Source organism: Dromiciops gliroides, chromosome 3 (genome assembly GCF_019393635.1).
Source record: "Dromiciops gliroides isolate mDroGli1 chromosome 3, mDroGli1.pri, whole genome shotgun sequence".
NCBI lineage: Eukaryota > Metazoa > Chordata > Mammalia > Microbiotheria > Microbiotheriidae > Dromiciops > Dromiciops gliroides.
The window spans coordinates 460,336,974-460,349,763 of NC_057863.1; the positions used below are offsets into that span (position 1 = coordinate 460,336,974).

General features: G+C 36.6%; 1 protein-coding gene across 1 annotated transcript in view; it reads right to left on the reverse strand.

Moving 5' to 3' along the window:
• The window catches only part of GALNT5 (polypeptide N-acetylgalactosaminyltransferase 5), an 81,499-nt gene extending 71,690 nt beyond the window's left edge, over positions 1 to 9,809 (reverse strand). Inside the window, exon 1 of the mRNA XM_043991333.1 lies at positions 8,221 to 9,809. Within this exon, the coding sequence (XP_043847268.1) occupies positions 8,221 to 9,662 (1,442 nt within the window). The 5' untranslated portion in view covers positions 9,663 to 9,809. The remainder of the gene's footprint in view (positions 1 to 8,220) is intronic.
• Between the last annotated feature and the right edge of the window lie 2,981 nt (positions 9,810 to 12,790).

Below are 12,790 nucleotides of genomic sequence, written 5' to 3' on the forward strand. Positions count from 1 at the left end.
GGACCTCAGAAGTCATCTAATCTAAACCTTCATTTTACAGTTATAGTAACTGAGGCTTACTAGAGTGCAGTTCTCTGTGTTGGGTCTTAGAGGAAGTAGCAGAACTAGGATTAAGTAAATTGCCCAATATAGTCAGCAGCACAGGCAAAATTTGAATCCAGTTACCTCAAGGGCAAAGGTAGTGTTCTTTCCCCTGTGTCATATAAATAAGAAGATATCTCACAGGATTCCAGTTTGGAGTTGCTTTATGGGACCTTTTTGGGGTGGACACAATGAGACTGGAAAGCGCTTCATGCTGGAATGAAGAACAAAAGAACCGCTAGAAAAAATAATAACAAAATTCATCTGGAAAAACAAAAAATCAAGAATATCCAGGGAAATAATGAAAAAAAATTCACAGGAAGGTGGGTTAGCGGTACCAAACCTGGAGCTTTACTATAAAGCGGCAGTCATCAAAACTATCTGGTACTGGCTAAAAAATAGAGTGGTAGATCAATGGAATAGGCTAGGCTCAGGAAATGCAGTAGTAAATGACACTAGTAATGTAGTGTTTGATAAACCCAAAGACTCCAGCTTCTGGGATAGGAACTCAGTATTTGACAAAAACTGCTGGGAAAACTGGAAGATAGTATGGCAGAAATTAGGCTTAGACCAACATCTTACACCTTATACTAAAATAAGGTCAAAATGGATACATGATTTAGACATAAGAGGTGATACCATAGGTAAATTAGGAGAGAAAGGAATAGTGTACCTATCAGATCTTTGGAAAGGAGAACAGTTTTTGACCAAACATGAGATAGAGTATATTATAAAATGCAAAGTGGATGATTTTGATTATATTAAATTAAAAAATTTTTGTACAAACAGAAGCAATGCATCCAAAATTAGAAGGGAGGCAGAAAGCTGGGAAACAATTTTTGAGGCCAGTGCTTCTGATAAAGGCCTCATCTCTAAAATATATAGGGAATTAAATCAAATTTATAAGAATCCAAGTCATTCCCCAATTGAGAAATGGTCAAAGGATATGAACAGGCAGTTTTCTGATGAAGAAACCAAAGCTATCTATTCCCATAAGAACAAAAGAACCTTCCCCCAAACCTACTAAAGTTCCATAGGAGGAGATTAGGCTGAATTGTGTTTGGGAAGTACTTAGCATGTTTAAAGATCCCTACATGGTTGCTGACAAAAATGATCTTTACCACCAATGTTCTCAAGGCGATCCACTGAGACTGCAAATCATCAAACACACTCATCTCAAAAGAATTGAAATTGCACAAAACCCCCAAAGAACAGGCATCAGTAGACTGCAACATATTAACATTGACTTGTGCCTCAAGACATCATCAAAGCTATGTATCACAGGCAAAAGAGGTGGGCTGGGCCTGTTTTGAAGGTGAGAGGTAACAAGTAGGTGGCTAGTCTGAGAGTTGCACTGTACCCATGGAATGATTAAAAAAAAACAAAGGAAGGCCTCTTCTATAGAAGATTCCTATCCCCCATCACTCCCATACAGGATTTATGATAGGCCATGGATGACAATCGTACAAATGAGAAGGTCTGAATGGGTTATGATTTATATTAGTGGAGATAGTGTCCACAATATTGAGATTTTGGAATCATTGAAGTATTGGTGTGCATTGAAGTTAAATATATGTCTGCCAACCTCCCAGTAGTGTTGATGAAATCATCTACAAAAACAATAACATCTTAACGACAAAGATGAATTTTCAAAAGCCTTTGGGGCTTGGATGAACACATATGTTTTTTGTTTGTTTGTTTTTTGTTTTTTTGTGAGGTAATTGAGGTTAAGTGACTTGCCTAGGGTCACACAGCTAGTAAGTGTAAAGTATCTGAGGCCGTATTTGAACTCAGGTCCTCCTGAATCCAGGGTCAGTGCTCTATACACTGTGCCACTTAGCTGCCCCAAAACATATGGTTTTACTGTCAGAGGAAAGAGAGTGTATGGCTGCAGATTACTAGCTCCGTGACCATGTATAATTTACTTATCCTCTCTGAACCTCACTTTCCTCATCTATAAAATGAGGATGATTACACTTCCATTATAAATATGTATAAATAACTATATACATGGTTATAAATATAAATAACTATATAAATGTGAGCTATATTCATTATTATTTTCATATCGCATTCTCAAATTCAAATTCTTGGCATTCTCCATATCTCAACTTTCAGACTTCTGTGCTTTCATTCAGGGAAATGAATAGTCAGGATTCACAAGTATACTCAGACCGGGTGGCACCATTTCAGGGAGACAGTTTGGTTTCTTTGAAAGAGTGATTGGAGTTCAAAGGAACTGCATTCTAGTTCTAATTCTTCCATTAACTTTTTCTGTGATCCTTGTGAAAGACTCAACCTTCTTGGATCTGTTTCCTTTTCTCTGAAATAAGAAGGTAGGACTTGATGATCTCTAGAATCCCTTTCTGCTCCATACTCTATTATATCTTATAGCTGTGGCCATTAAGCTCAGAACCAGATGAATATAGGTCATCACTGATTTTGCAAGTCAACTTATGAATGACCTATACATATGAACAGGTGAATACCGAGATCCCATGGGAAGCACTTGATTGTTTCTCAAATCAGAACAGGTAGGGGAATCATCTAGAGACGCAATAATATAGAGCTACAAAGATAGAGGCTTAAAAATATTACAGGACCCTAGCTAATACTCTTCTCCCTACTCCTATGAATAGTCCAGAACCTTTATCCCTCCTGAATTGCTGCCATCACTTGGATGGGGAGTAGTTCTCCTACTCAGAGTTCATTTCCCCACAGAAACAATGTTATAGAGGAAGGTTAGATGTAGTTTGGTACTATTACTGTTACTCAAAGTACATTATGAGTTAAGAAGGTTTTTATGATCTGGCCTGGGAATCCAATAACCATGCATTAAGCTAGTTTTTATGGGAAATTATGTTCTGTGTTTCTGAGAACCACTTGTGAAGGTAATTTACAACCCATCCATAAGTGAATTACTATCTGTTTTACCTAATAGAGTTCACAGAATTATTTCCTTATCCTTGGCAAACATCACTTTGGTAAACTGTAGTCTACAGTAAGTGAAACAAAAATATTTATTTACTTTGCTCCAATGCTGAATTAAATGCTGAAGAGTTAGAAAAAGGAATGTTATACATTAAATAAAAATGGCTCAATATGCCATGTGATTTTAATGCCCCCCCCCAAATAAGGAATAGGTTATAGCTTGAAAAGAATACTTGATTTTGAATAAAATTGGGTCATTGTGAGAATAAAAATGAGGTAATATTTGGAAAGATCTTTGCAAAACTTGAACTGCTATTACTATTGATAGCTGTTATTGTTAACTATTATTAAATATTTTTAGATTTCCTTGTCTTATGGGAGAACCAGTAAGATATTGGAGATGCTGAATGTGACTACAACAAATAACAACACAATAAAATCAAAGGGACTACATTTTAACAGATAGGAAATGATTTTCTGAATTAGCTATCATTGTATATTCAGATCACTGATTAGTTAGATAAAAGATAAAATTTATACCAAATTACAAGGAAGAGAAAAACAAGCTGTAGTATAAGGTTAAAATAGCTCTAATTTGAATAATTTAACATCTATTGATGCTAAAAAATGATCAATGGATAAAAGAACAAATAATGACACAGATTAACACAATTTTCCAAGGAAATTTAACTGATGCAAATAAATCACCACAATAAGAAACTGAATGAGCTTAGAAACTGCATTAGTAAGAAGTGACACAATTTGATCTCCTTGCAATGGGTATATAGATGGTAACCAAAGAAAGCACCAGTTTAGAATAAAAGTTACTTTTTAAAATCTTATAGAACAGGGCTATGGAAATTAATCAGCATCATTGCATACAAAGTAATATATAGTAGAGAAAAACTAGATTTACTGAAAGTTTGTTATTAGATCATCCTAAGAGCTTTAAATGATGAAATTGGAAGATTAACAAATATCTGTAATATCTATGGAGATTTATATTAAGAAAACAACTTCTTTTCTCCATCAAAGATAGTGGAGCCATCACATTTTAATTTATAAACTCCTAATATTTGCCATAAGGAGGCAAAAATTGAGCTAGATAAAACAAAGACAATCAGTTCAACTGCATAAGACCAAGTATATTCAAAGGAGACTGTGCTTCTGTGCTGCAATTCACACATCTTTGAGTGTGTTGGGGGACTGAAGTTCAAGACATGAAAATAAGAAGGGTACCAAGTGCCAAGTATGTGTGATTCTTACCAAAGAAAGGGGATCAAGAAAATACCAGTAACTATTGAATAATATACCTACTTTTACATCTCTACAAAATCTTCATTGTATTAATATATACATTTATACACATTTATTGAGGGCATCCTTAATGAAGACAGAAGGAGAGAACAGCTGGGTTTTGGAAAATGATATTTTATGACAGACTGCATTGTTATGATATTAGAATTAGGTGAAAGATGCAGAAAATATCATAGCTCACTGAGCTTAAGTTTGTTGACTATAAAAAAGCATTAGATCCAGTAGAAAAAGTACCTTAAATTCTAAGAGATTAAAAAAAGAATACATAAATATTTGTAGCAGTTTTTTTTGTGACAAAGAACTGGAAACTAAAGGGGTGTTTATTTATTGAGAAATTGCTGACCAAATTATGGCATGTGAATGCAATGGAAATGTTATTGTGTCATAAGAAAGGGATAATTTCAGAGAAACCTAGAAAGACTATGAAATAATGTAGAGTGAAATGTGCACAATCAGAATGATTGTTATAATATCAACAATAACGTAAAGAAAAATAACTTTGAAAGATTAAAAACTCTAATCAAAACAATGACCAAGCACAGTGGATTCCAGAAGACGAATAATGAAATGATACCCACTTCTTTTATTTATTTATTTGTTCATTCATTCATTCATTCATTCATTTGTTTATTTGTTTGTTTATCTATCTCTATCTATCTATCTATCTATCTATCTATCTATCTATCTATCTATCTATCTATCTATTTATTTATTTGCAGGGCAGTGAGGGTTAAGTGACTTACCCAGGTACCCAGGGTCACATAGCTAGTAAGTGTAAGTGTCTGAGGCCGGATTTGAACTCAGGTCCTCCTGAAATCAGGGCCAGTGATCTATCCACTGCGCCACCCAGGTGCCCACGATACCCACTTCTTGATAGATGGGAGATAAACCCATGACATAGGACACAACATACATTTTTTCACCTGGACAATGAGGAGAGATTTGGGGTTTTATGCTTGATTATTTACATTTTAACAAGGATTTTGTTTTTGTTTTTCCCAATGGAGGGAGGAGGTAGGAATAAGAAAATAAATGGTTATTAATTAAAAGAGAATACAGTGAAATAGTTTTAAAATGTGGCCTTAAAGACTCTCATCTAGGAAACCTATGTTAAATTCATACATACAAAATATCTTGAAAGATGAAATAACAGAGATATCTTCATTGCATAACCACCTGATTATTAATATCAATGAAGTACTTTTCCACTATCATTGAGGTCATCTGGAACACAGTCCAAATGGAAGAGGGACTCTCTATAGATGGTGTGGTCCTTCAGATGCTTCTGTTTGCAAATGACATTATGCTAATTACAATAAGCCCTACAATCCTGCTGACCCTCTTAAGTTATATTCATATTCACTTAAAAAAATCAGCAGCTGATCACATGGGAAATCAGAACGTTTTAAAGAAAACTAGTAAAATTCAAAAGGAAGAAATTGGGCTGAATTTTGTTAGGGAAATTATGGGTCATGTTCAAAGACCCCAAAATGTTTTTCTCCCACAGAAATCCGATTCTTTAACAACAATATTCTCTGGGTGATATTCCTCCTAAATAAGATTCATAATCACTTAGAAATTTGATTTAACTAATCACAAAGGAAAAACCAAGTGGATGAAAAATGTTTATTGCTTACATTGATAGAATATGTCATTGTTTTGACTACCCAAAGAACTGGTTCATAAGTACTTGGACAGGCACTGTGGATGAACCCACGGTTCATATGGACCCAGAGGGCTGAATTGAATCAAGGGAATTATACAACTCTTATTACGACTCAAAATTTTCCCCTGAAACAAAAATTCACATTTTTGTTTTCTTTTGTTTTTTTTTTTTAACACCAATGTCTTTCTTGTGAGTATATGGTTGTAAATCATTAGATCCCATGATCTCTAAAGAATAAATTTTGCTTATTACACAAATGGTAATGATTAGAGTATAAGTAGGTTATGGCATATTACAAACATAAAACTACACAAGAACTAGAATAAAGGATGTCACTGAAGGAAGAACTGACCATAAAAGGAGTTAGGCTAGTAATGCAGCAGCAGCAATGGATAATACAAAGAAAGCCTACTCTGGTGGTCAAGAGACCTAAAGGGAGACTCTTAGCAAAAGAATTCTCTATGGAGAATTTACAGGCAGATCTAAATAAGAGGTACATAAGGCAGAAGCATAGAACAATTGTAATTTACACGTTTGAATGGATTAGCTACATTGATGATTCATGAAGTATTAAAATATGGAAGAACCTTTGCTATTAGATTAAAATGTCTTTAGTTTGTAAGCTAGTTGAGGATAATTTCTACTGTGTCTAGGTTAATCAGTTTGTCTTTCAATTCTCTCAAAAGTTAATCATTGAGCAATAATTTGACTAATGAATCTCAATAAGATCTGGGTTGTCTAAATAAGGGCTTCTTAAACTTTTTCAACCTCTTTTCACCCAAGATATTTTTATGCAACCTATGGTATATTGGTAAATTAAATAGGTATACATAACCTTTTACTGTTGCCAAATTTTTCACAACCCCCAGATTCCTGACCCATAGTTTAAGAAGCTAGGGTCTAAATCTGTGATTTCAAAGTCAAATAGAAACAGAGGCCATTAATCTGTATATAAGGATCCCTGGAATGCATATAAACTTAGTTTTAAATTTTAATATTATTTATGTTTTGTTGTATTTTAATTTATTTTTTAAAAAATATTTTGCAATTAAATTTTATCATGGCTCCGGCTATACTTGGGAGAGTTACAGGCAACATGAAGCCCAAAGGCCATGTCTGGTACCATTATCTGGGGTCTAGATAATAGACTATTTATGTATGTATATGTATATATATATATATATATATATATATATATATATATATATATATATATATATATGTGTGTGTGTGTGTGTGTGTGTGTGTGTGTGTGTGTGTGTGTGTGTGTGTGTGTGTGTATCCCAAACTGAAGTTATCCTTTATAATGTACTTTCTCCTCAGTAGACAGAGCTGTTTTTTTGACACGCACTTTTAGTGACTCCTATGCTACCATGAATTCTATAGATGCTCACTAAATATTTTTAGACTAAGACATTTCAGGACACTGTTTATTCTATATAACTATAATTTTGAAATTCTCCTTTTTCTCCTCCCTTTCCTTAACCATATTTCTAAAGAAAAAAAAGAATTACATAGAATAAAAAGCTTTTAGAAAGAAAAGATGTTATAAAATATTAATCAATTTTATGCTTTCTTTGTACACAAACTGGCTTTAAGGGTAGTCATCTAATAGAATTTGATTTCCAGCATAATAGAAATTACTGAAAAGTGAATTTAATACCTGAGTGAATGTAATACCTGAGGGTTTACAAACTGTCCACTCAGAATCTGAACACATGTCTTTTTTTTTTTACTCTAGTTAACAGCAGTCTTTCCATGACCCTGTGCTTCCATTCTGTCCTCCCAAATACCTTTTACCAGCCCACCAATCCCTGAAATTTCAGAATTAGACATTCATTCATTTGTCTTCACCATATATCCTGGGAGCAGTAAGTTAAAAATATAAGCTTTATTAGATTTTTTTTATACCTTAGTGTGAATTGAATTTATCAGATCTCTTTTTTTGATAGCGGGAAGAGGAGATAGAGCATAAGTTTATTTATCCCCTGAGGAATAAAGAGGTTAAGCAATTGGTGGAAAAAGAAAAGATTAGGTGTGACTGCTTCATCATTTTGCCTCGAGTCATTCCTACTAGTGTAGAATATGGCAAGCTTTGGCAGTCTACACAGTATAAAAGTACTCTGATTCTCTAAACTACCACAGTGGTATCCTCCCACCCAATGGAAATCTGTTTTGCATAAGATCTCACAAGCTAGTATGAAGAAAAAGGAAACAGATCTTACCCAGTAGGCCTTGTATCCTCAATTGCTCTGTCCAATGGAATCAAATCACTAAGGTAGACATTGAAGTTTCCTTCTTTCCATCTTCTTTTTGCCTCTTTATCCTTTCCAGGGGGAACTACTACAGGGTTTCCAAACTGGCCTGGTGCTTTGGGATTCCTTGGAGAAAGTGTCACATCAATGTTCAATACTCGATGCATTCCAAGGTCTTTAGGTAAATGTATTTCCCCAAAAATTTGATTTTGTATCATGGACTGTTCCTTAAAAGCTATGTTGACTCTTGCTAACTCTGGCCTTCCAGTCAGGGTTTGGTTGGTTTTTTTGGTTGGAGACACACCTACTTTCTGTGAATTACCTAAAAGGAAAGATGTATCACTTCTATTCCTTAGAATGTGCTTTCCTTGACTTTCATCCCTTGTCTTAGTAGAAACAATTATTGGATTGTCTTTAGAATTAGGGACCTCTTTAGGTTGCATTTTCATCTCCTCTTTGGTTACAATCACAACATGGCTTTCAGAGATATTTAATTTCTTCCCAAGATCCACTTTAGCTCTATCATTCCTTGGCAGACCTTCTACTCTTGTTTCATTTACAGATTGGGTCTTTAAGTGATCTCTGTTGGCAGTGAACTTGGGCAGGGAAAGATTCCTGTCTAATTGATCCTCATTCCCATTTTTTTCTTTGGCCCCAGTCTCACTTTTGTTTAATGCTATGGCTTCCCCAGATTTGGGCACATTTGCGTCAGTGTGGTATTTCCTACCTGTTTGCCCTCTAGTTGGCTCTGTTTTGGCATCATCTGGTTTAGGGGCACTAGTCCTTTTGTAGCCCAATTTATTCACCCCATCAAATGCTGTGGGTATCACTGTAGTCTTCTTCGGTGACATCTCCTGGTTGGCATGGGAAGGTACTCCATGTGTTAATTTCACCAAGGGAATTTCTTTTGTTCCTTGGAGTGGAGTTTGCTGGGACCTGCTGGAAGCCTTTTGTTTTCTTTCCTTCAGGGCCAATGAGTTACTAATTTTGTAAGTGTCTTCCTTGCTGCTCTTCGGATGAACTGGTTCCCATGTAGGGACTGGCTTTCCTTTTCCAGGGACTTGCTGCCCTGTCCACTCCTGCTGTAGTTTGTCTGCGTGGTCCTCTGCTTTCAACAACGTGTTTTCTGTCTTCCTAAAGTTTTCCCTGCCCCGTTTCTCCCTTGCGGATTCTTTCATGGGACCCTTGGTTTCCCTTCTGCTGCCTGGAGGCATCTTCTCTGCATCTCGCAAAACTCTGAATTGTTCTCGTCCCCTCCGGATAAGGTCTTCCTTGAGGACCCTCGTGTTAATCTCACTGAATGAGAGGCGGAGAGCTGCCATGTCAAACAGCAGCCAAATGACAGAAGCAACTAATATAAAAACCAGAGCTCTCCTGCTTCCTCGGAAAAACTTCCAGATCTTGTTCATCATCCCAAGGTTTGCCCCGAGGCTTTTGCTCCCTGCCTGGGCTGCTTACCTGGAGCAGAGCAGTAGAGGCGGCGGAGGCAGCAACAGTAGCAGCGGCAGCAAAAGAGAAAAAGAAAAAAAAAAGAAAGAAAGAAAAAGAAGAAGGAAAAAGAAAACACCCCCCACCCCACCCCCACTCTCCCATAAAACTCAGCAGGAACAGCAGCCCGGGATGGTGGGGGGGTGGGGGTGGGGGGAAGTTCAACTCGTGCTGCTGCTTGTCAGTCTCTGCCTGCGTGGCATTTCACAGCAGACCATCTATGCGTCCTCAGCCTGCCCTGGTTAAACCCCTGGTAAACATTGGCATTAGGTCACCAGCAGAGCAGTAAATTCCAGCCCCACGGTAGCTTCCGGTATCGCTTGTCTGGTTGAACGGGTGTCCACGTTCTGACAAGCCCAGGGGAAGGCTGGGGCTCAGCTGTTTCTTCTCCCCTCCCAGTTCTCATTCTTCAAATTGTAACTCAACACCACTTCACATAAGGAAACCATTTCAATCCATTACCCAGAAAAGTTTATGCCACTCTCACCTTCCAACTGGGTAACTTTCTTTCTTTCTTCCTTCCTTTCTTTTTCTTTCTTTCTTTCTTTCTTTCTTTCTTTCTTTCTTTCTTTCTTTCTTTCTTTCTTTCTTTCTTTCTTTCTTTCTTTCTCTCTCTCTCTCTCTCTCTCTCTCTCTCTCTCTCTCTCTCTCTCTCTCTCCTCTCCCTCCCTTCCTTCCTCTCTTTCTTTTTCTTCTTTCTCTCTTTCTCTTTCCCCTTCCTTCCTTCCTTCCTTCCTTCCTTCCTTCCTTCCTTCCTTCCTTCCTTCCTTCCTTCCTTCCTTCCTTCCTTCCTTCCTTCCTTCCATCCTTCCTCCCTCCCTCCCTCCCTCCCCCTGTTCCTTCCTTCATCCCTTCCTTCTTTTCCCTCCCTCTCCTCCCAAGTAAGAAAATTAAGTGTGATCTAATTACACTCATATGCTTGTAAACCTGTCCTGATCCTTATTTTTCTTTTTCTTGGGTTCAGTGACTGATATAACTTAACAATAAATCACTGTCTATAGTATTTCCAGTTCCTGAAGTAAAAACACGAAAAAGGAATGAGAAGCATTTCATTTGTCAAGACTAACTGATCACCCTTCTGAAGAATTTTTCTGTGGAGGACAGAATAATACTTTGCATATTAACTAATAGTTTTGTATTTGTTTGTTTGCTTTAGCAAACATGGCCTAGCTTTTCTTTGTGAAAGAACAAAAATTAAGACAAACTGTGGAGTACAGGACTTTTTTTTTTCCAAATGAGGCAAAACATCATATACTGTAACTATTGAACCTTCTTTGCTCCTGGTGTCTTTAATGGGGCATTAGTTCTCAGGACTCCTGAGAGTGGTTGGATGGAAATTTTAGTCCCTCTATACTTGTGTAGTGCATTTTCAAATTGAATACTACTTCAGTTATTAGACTTAACCCTGCATGATGATAAGCACAGCCTATGGGAAATCTGATAAAATACTCCCTAAATTCTTATCCCCATACACACTTTGCCCCAGACACCCCAGAGGTGATTTCTATTTACTATTGTACAATGATTATGTAGGTTCTGTAACAATAAACTGACTCTCCAGAATATGCCTAGGCACTAGATATTCTGAGAAACAGAATAAGAGGGAGAGAATTCTTGGAGGGAGTCTGTTTTCTTTACAATAACAGAGGATTAAAATGATATAGGGATAAGGGTAAAGGTATAATCACAGATTGGATTGATTTTTTGCCATTACTATCTTCTATTGGGAAATGGTGTGGGGTAGTGGAAAGATTTACAAAAATGTTAAATCTCAGGGTAACAGAGCTAAAAGGAATGTTAGAAATCATCTCTCTCTTTTTTATACACATAAGAGAAAACTGAGGCCCTGAGAGGTCATAGGCTAAGAGATTTGGAGTTGGAGGGGAACTTAGAGATCATTTCATCTGATCTTCTCATTTGCAAACTGAGGTCTGGTGAGGTCACTTGCCAAACGTCATACATTTCCAGTATTCATGGGCTTTGTTGTCAGAAGGCCTACACTCAATTTCCTACCCTCCCACTTACTAGCTGTTTGACAGCAGATGTCATTTCATCTCTCTGGGCACCAGGTTCTTCATATATAAAGTGGAGGCAATAATACACAACTTAACCTAACAAGAGAGTTATAATGAAAAGGCTCTGTGAATTGTAAAGAGCTATATAATGTGAAAAACCAGTTACTTTGTGTAATGAAGAGTTGGTTTTCCATACTTCAATTGGTTAACAACAGACAAATGTTTACTGAGCCTCCTGTGTCCCTAGAAAAAAGAAGCAGGATTTACCTCCTCAAAAAGCTTTACAACCTAGTTGGAGAGATAAAACAAGAGCTATTATTTATGTATGATGATTTAGGATTTTCAAGGTGCATCACAAATATCTCATTTTGTCATCACAACAATCCTGAAAGGTAAATGTTCTTACTATTTCCATTTTACAGTTGTGAAAACTGAAGCAGACAGAGGTAAAATGACTTCCAAGGTTCACAGAGCTAGTGAGTATCTGAAGCCAGATTTGAACTCTGATCTTCATGATTCCAGGGCTAGTGTTCTGTCCTTTGAGCCACTTAACCATTCAATTATAATTCACATGAATTAAGAAAATAGCCCTGATTTTGAAGTTCTTTGCTTTTCTTAGAGTGAGATGAGTATTACATGAAATTTTATCTCCAATTTGCAGATGAAAAACCTGAGGCTCTAAAGTGAAGTGACTTACCTGAGCTCATTCAACTAGAAAAATGGCTGAGCCCTGACCTAAGTATAGATCTTCCCACATTCTATAATACACCAAGAAACTTCTCCTCTGTTACCCAATAAAAAGTGAAAGGTGTTTCTTGCACTTTCTGACATTTGTGCCTCAAACACTTTTCAAATACTGGTTAAAAATCTTTTGAACAAATTGATGTTCTGCCTTGAAAGGCATAAGAAAGCATACCCCCTTTCCCCATCAGCTATTTGCAAAACATTTCATTGAATAACTAATGACACTCCTCCCTTAAATCGACATTCATTAGTTAAAATCCTCCAGACTCACATTAGAGAAGGTGATTGTTAAA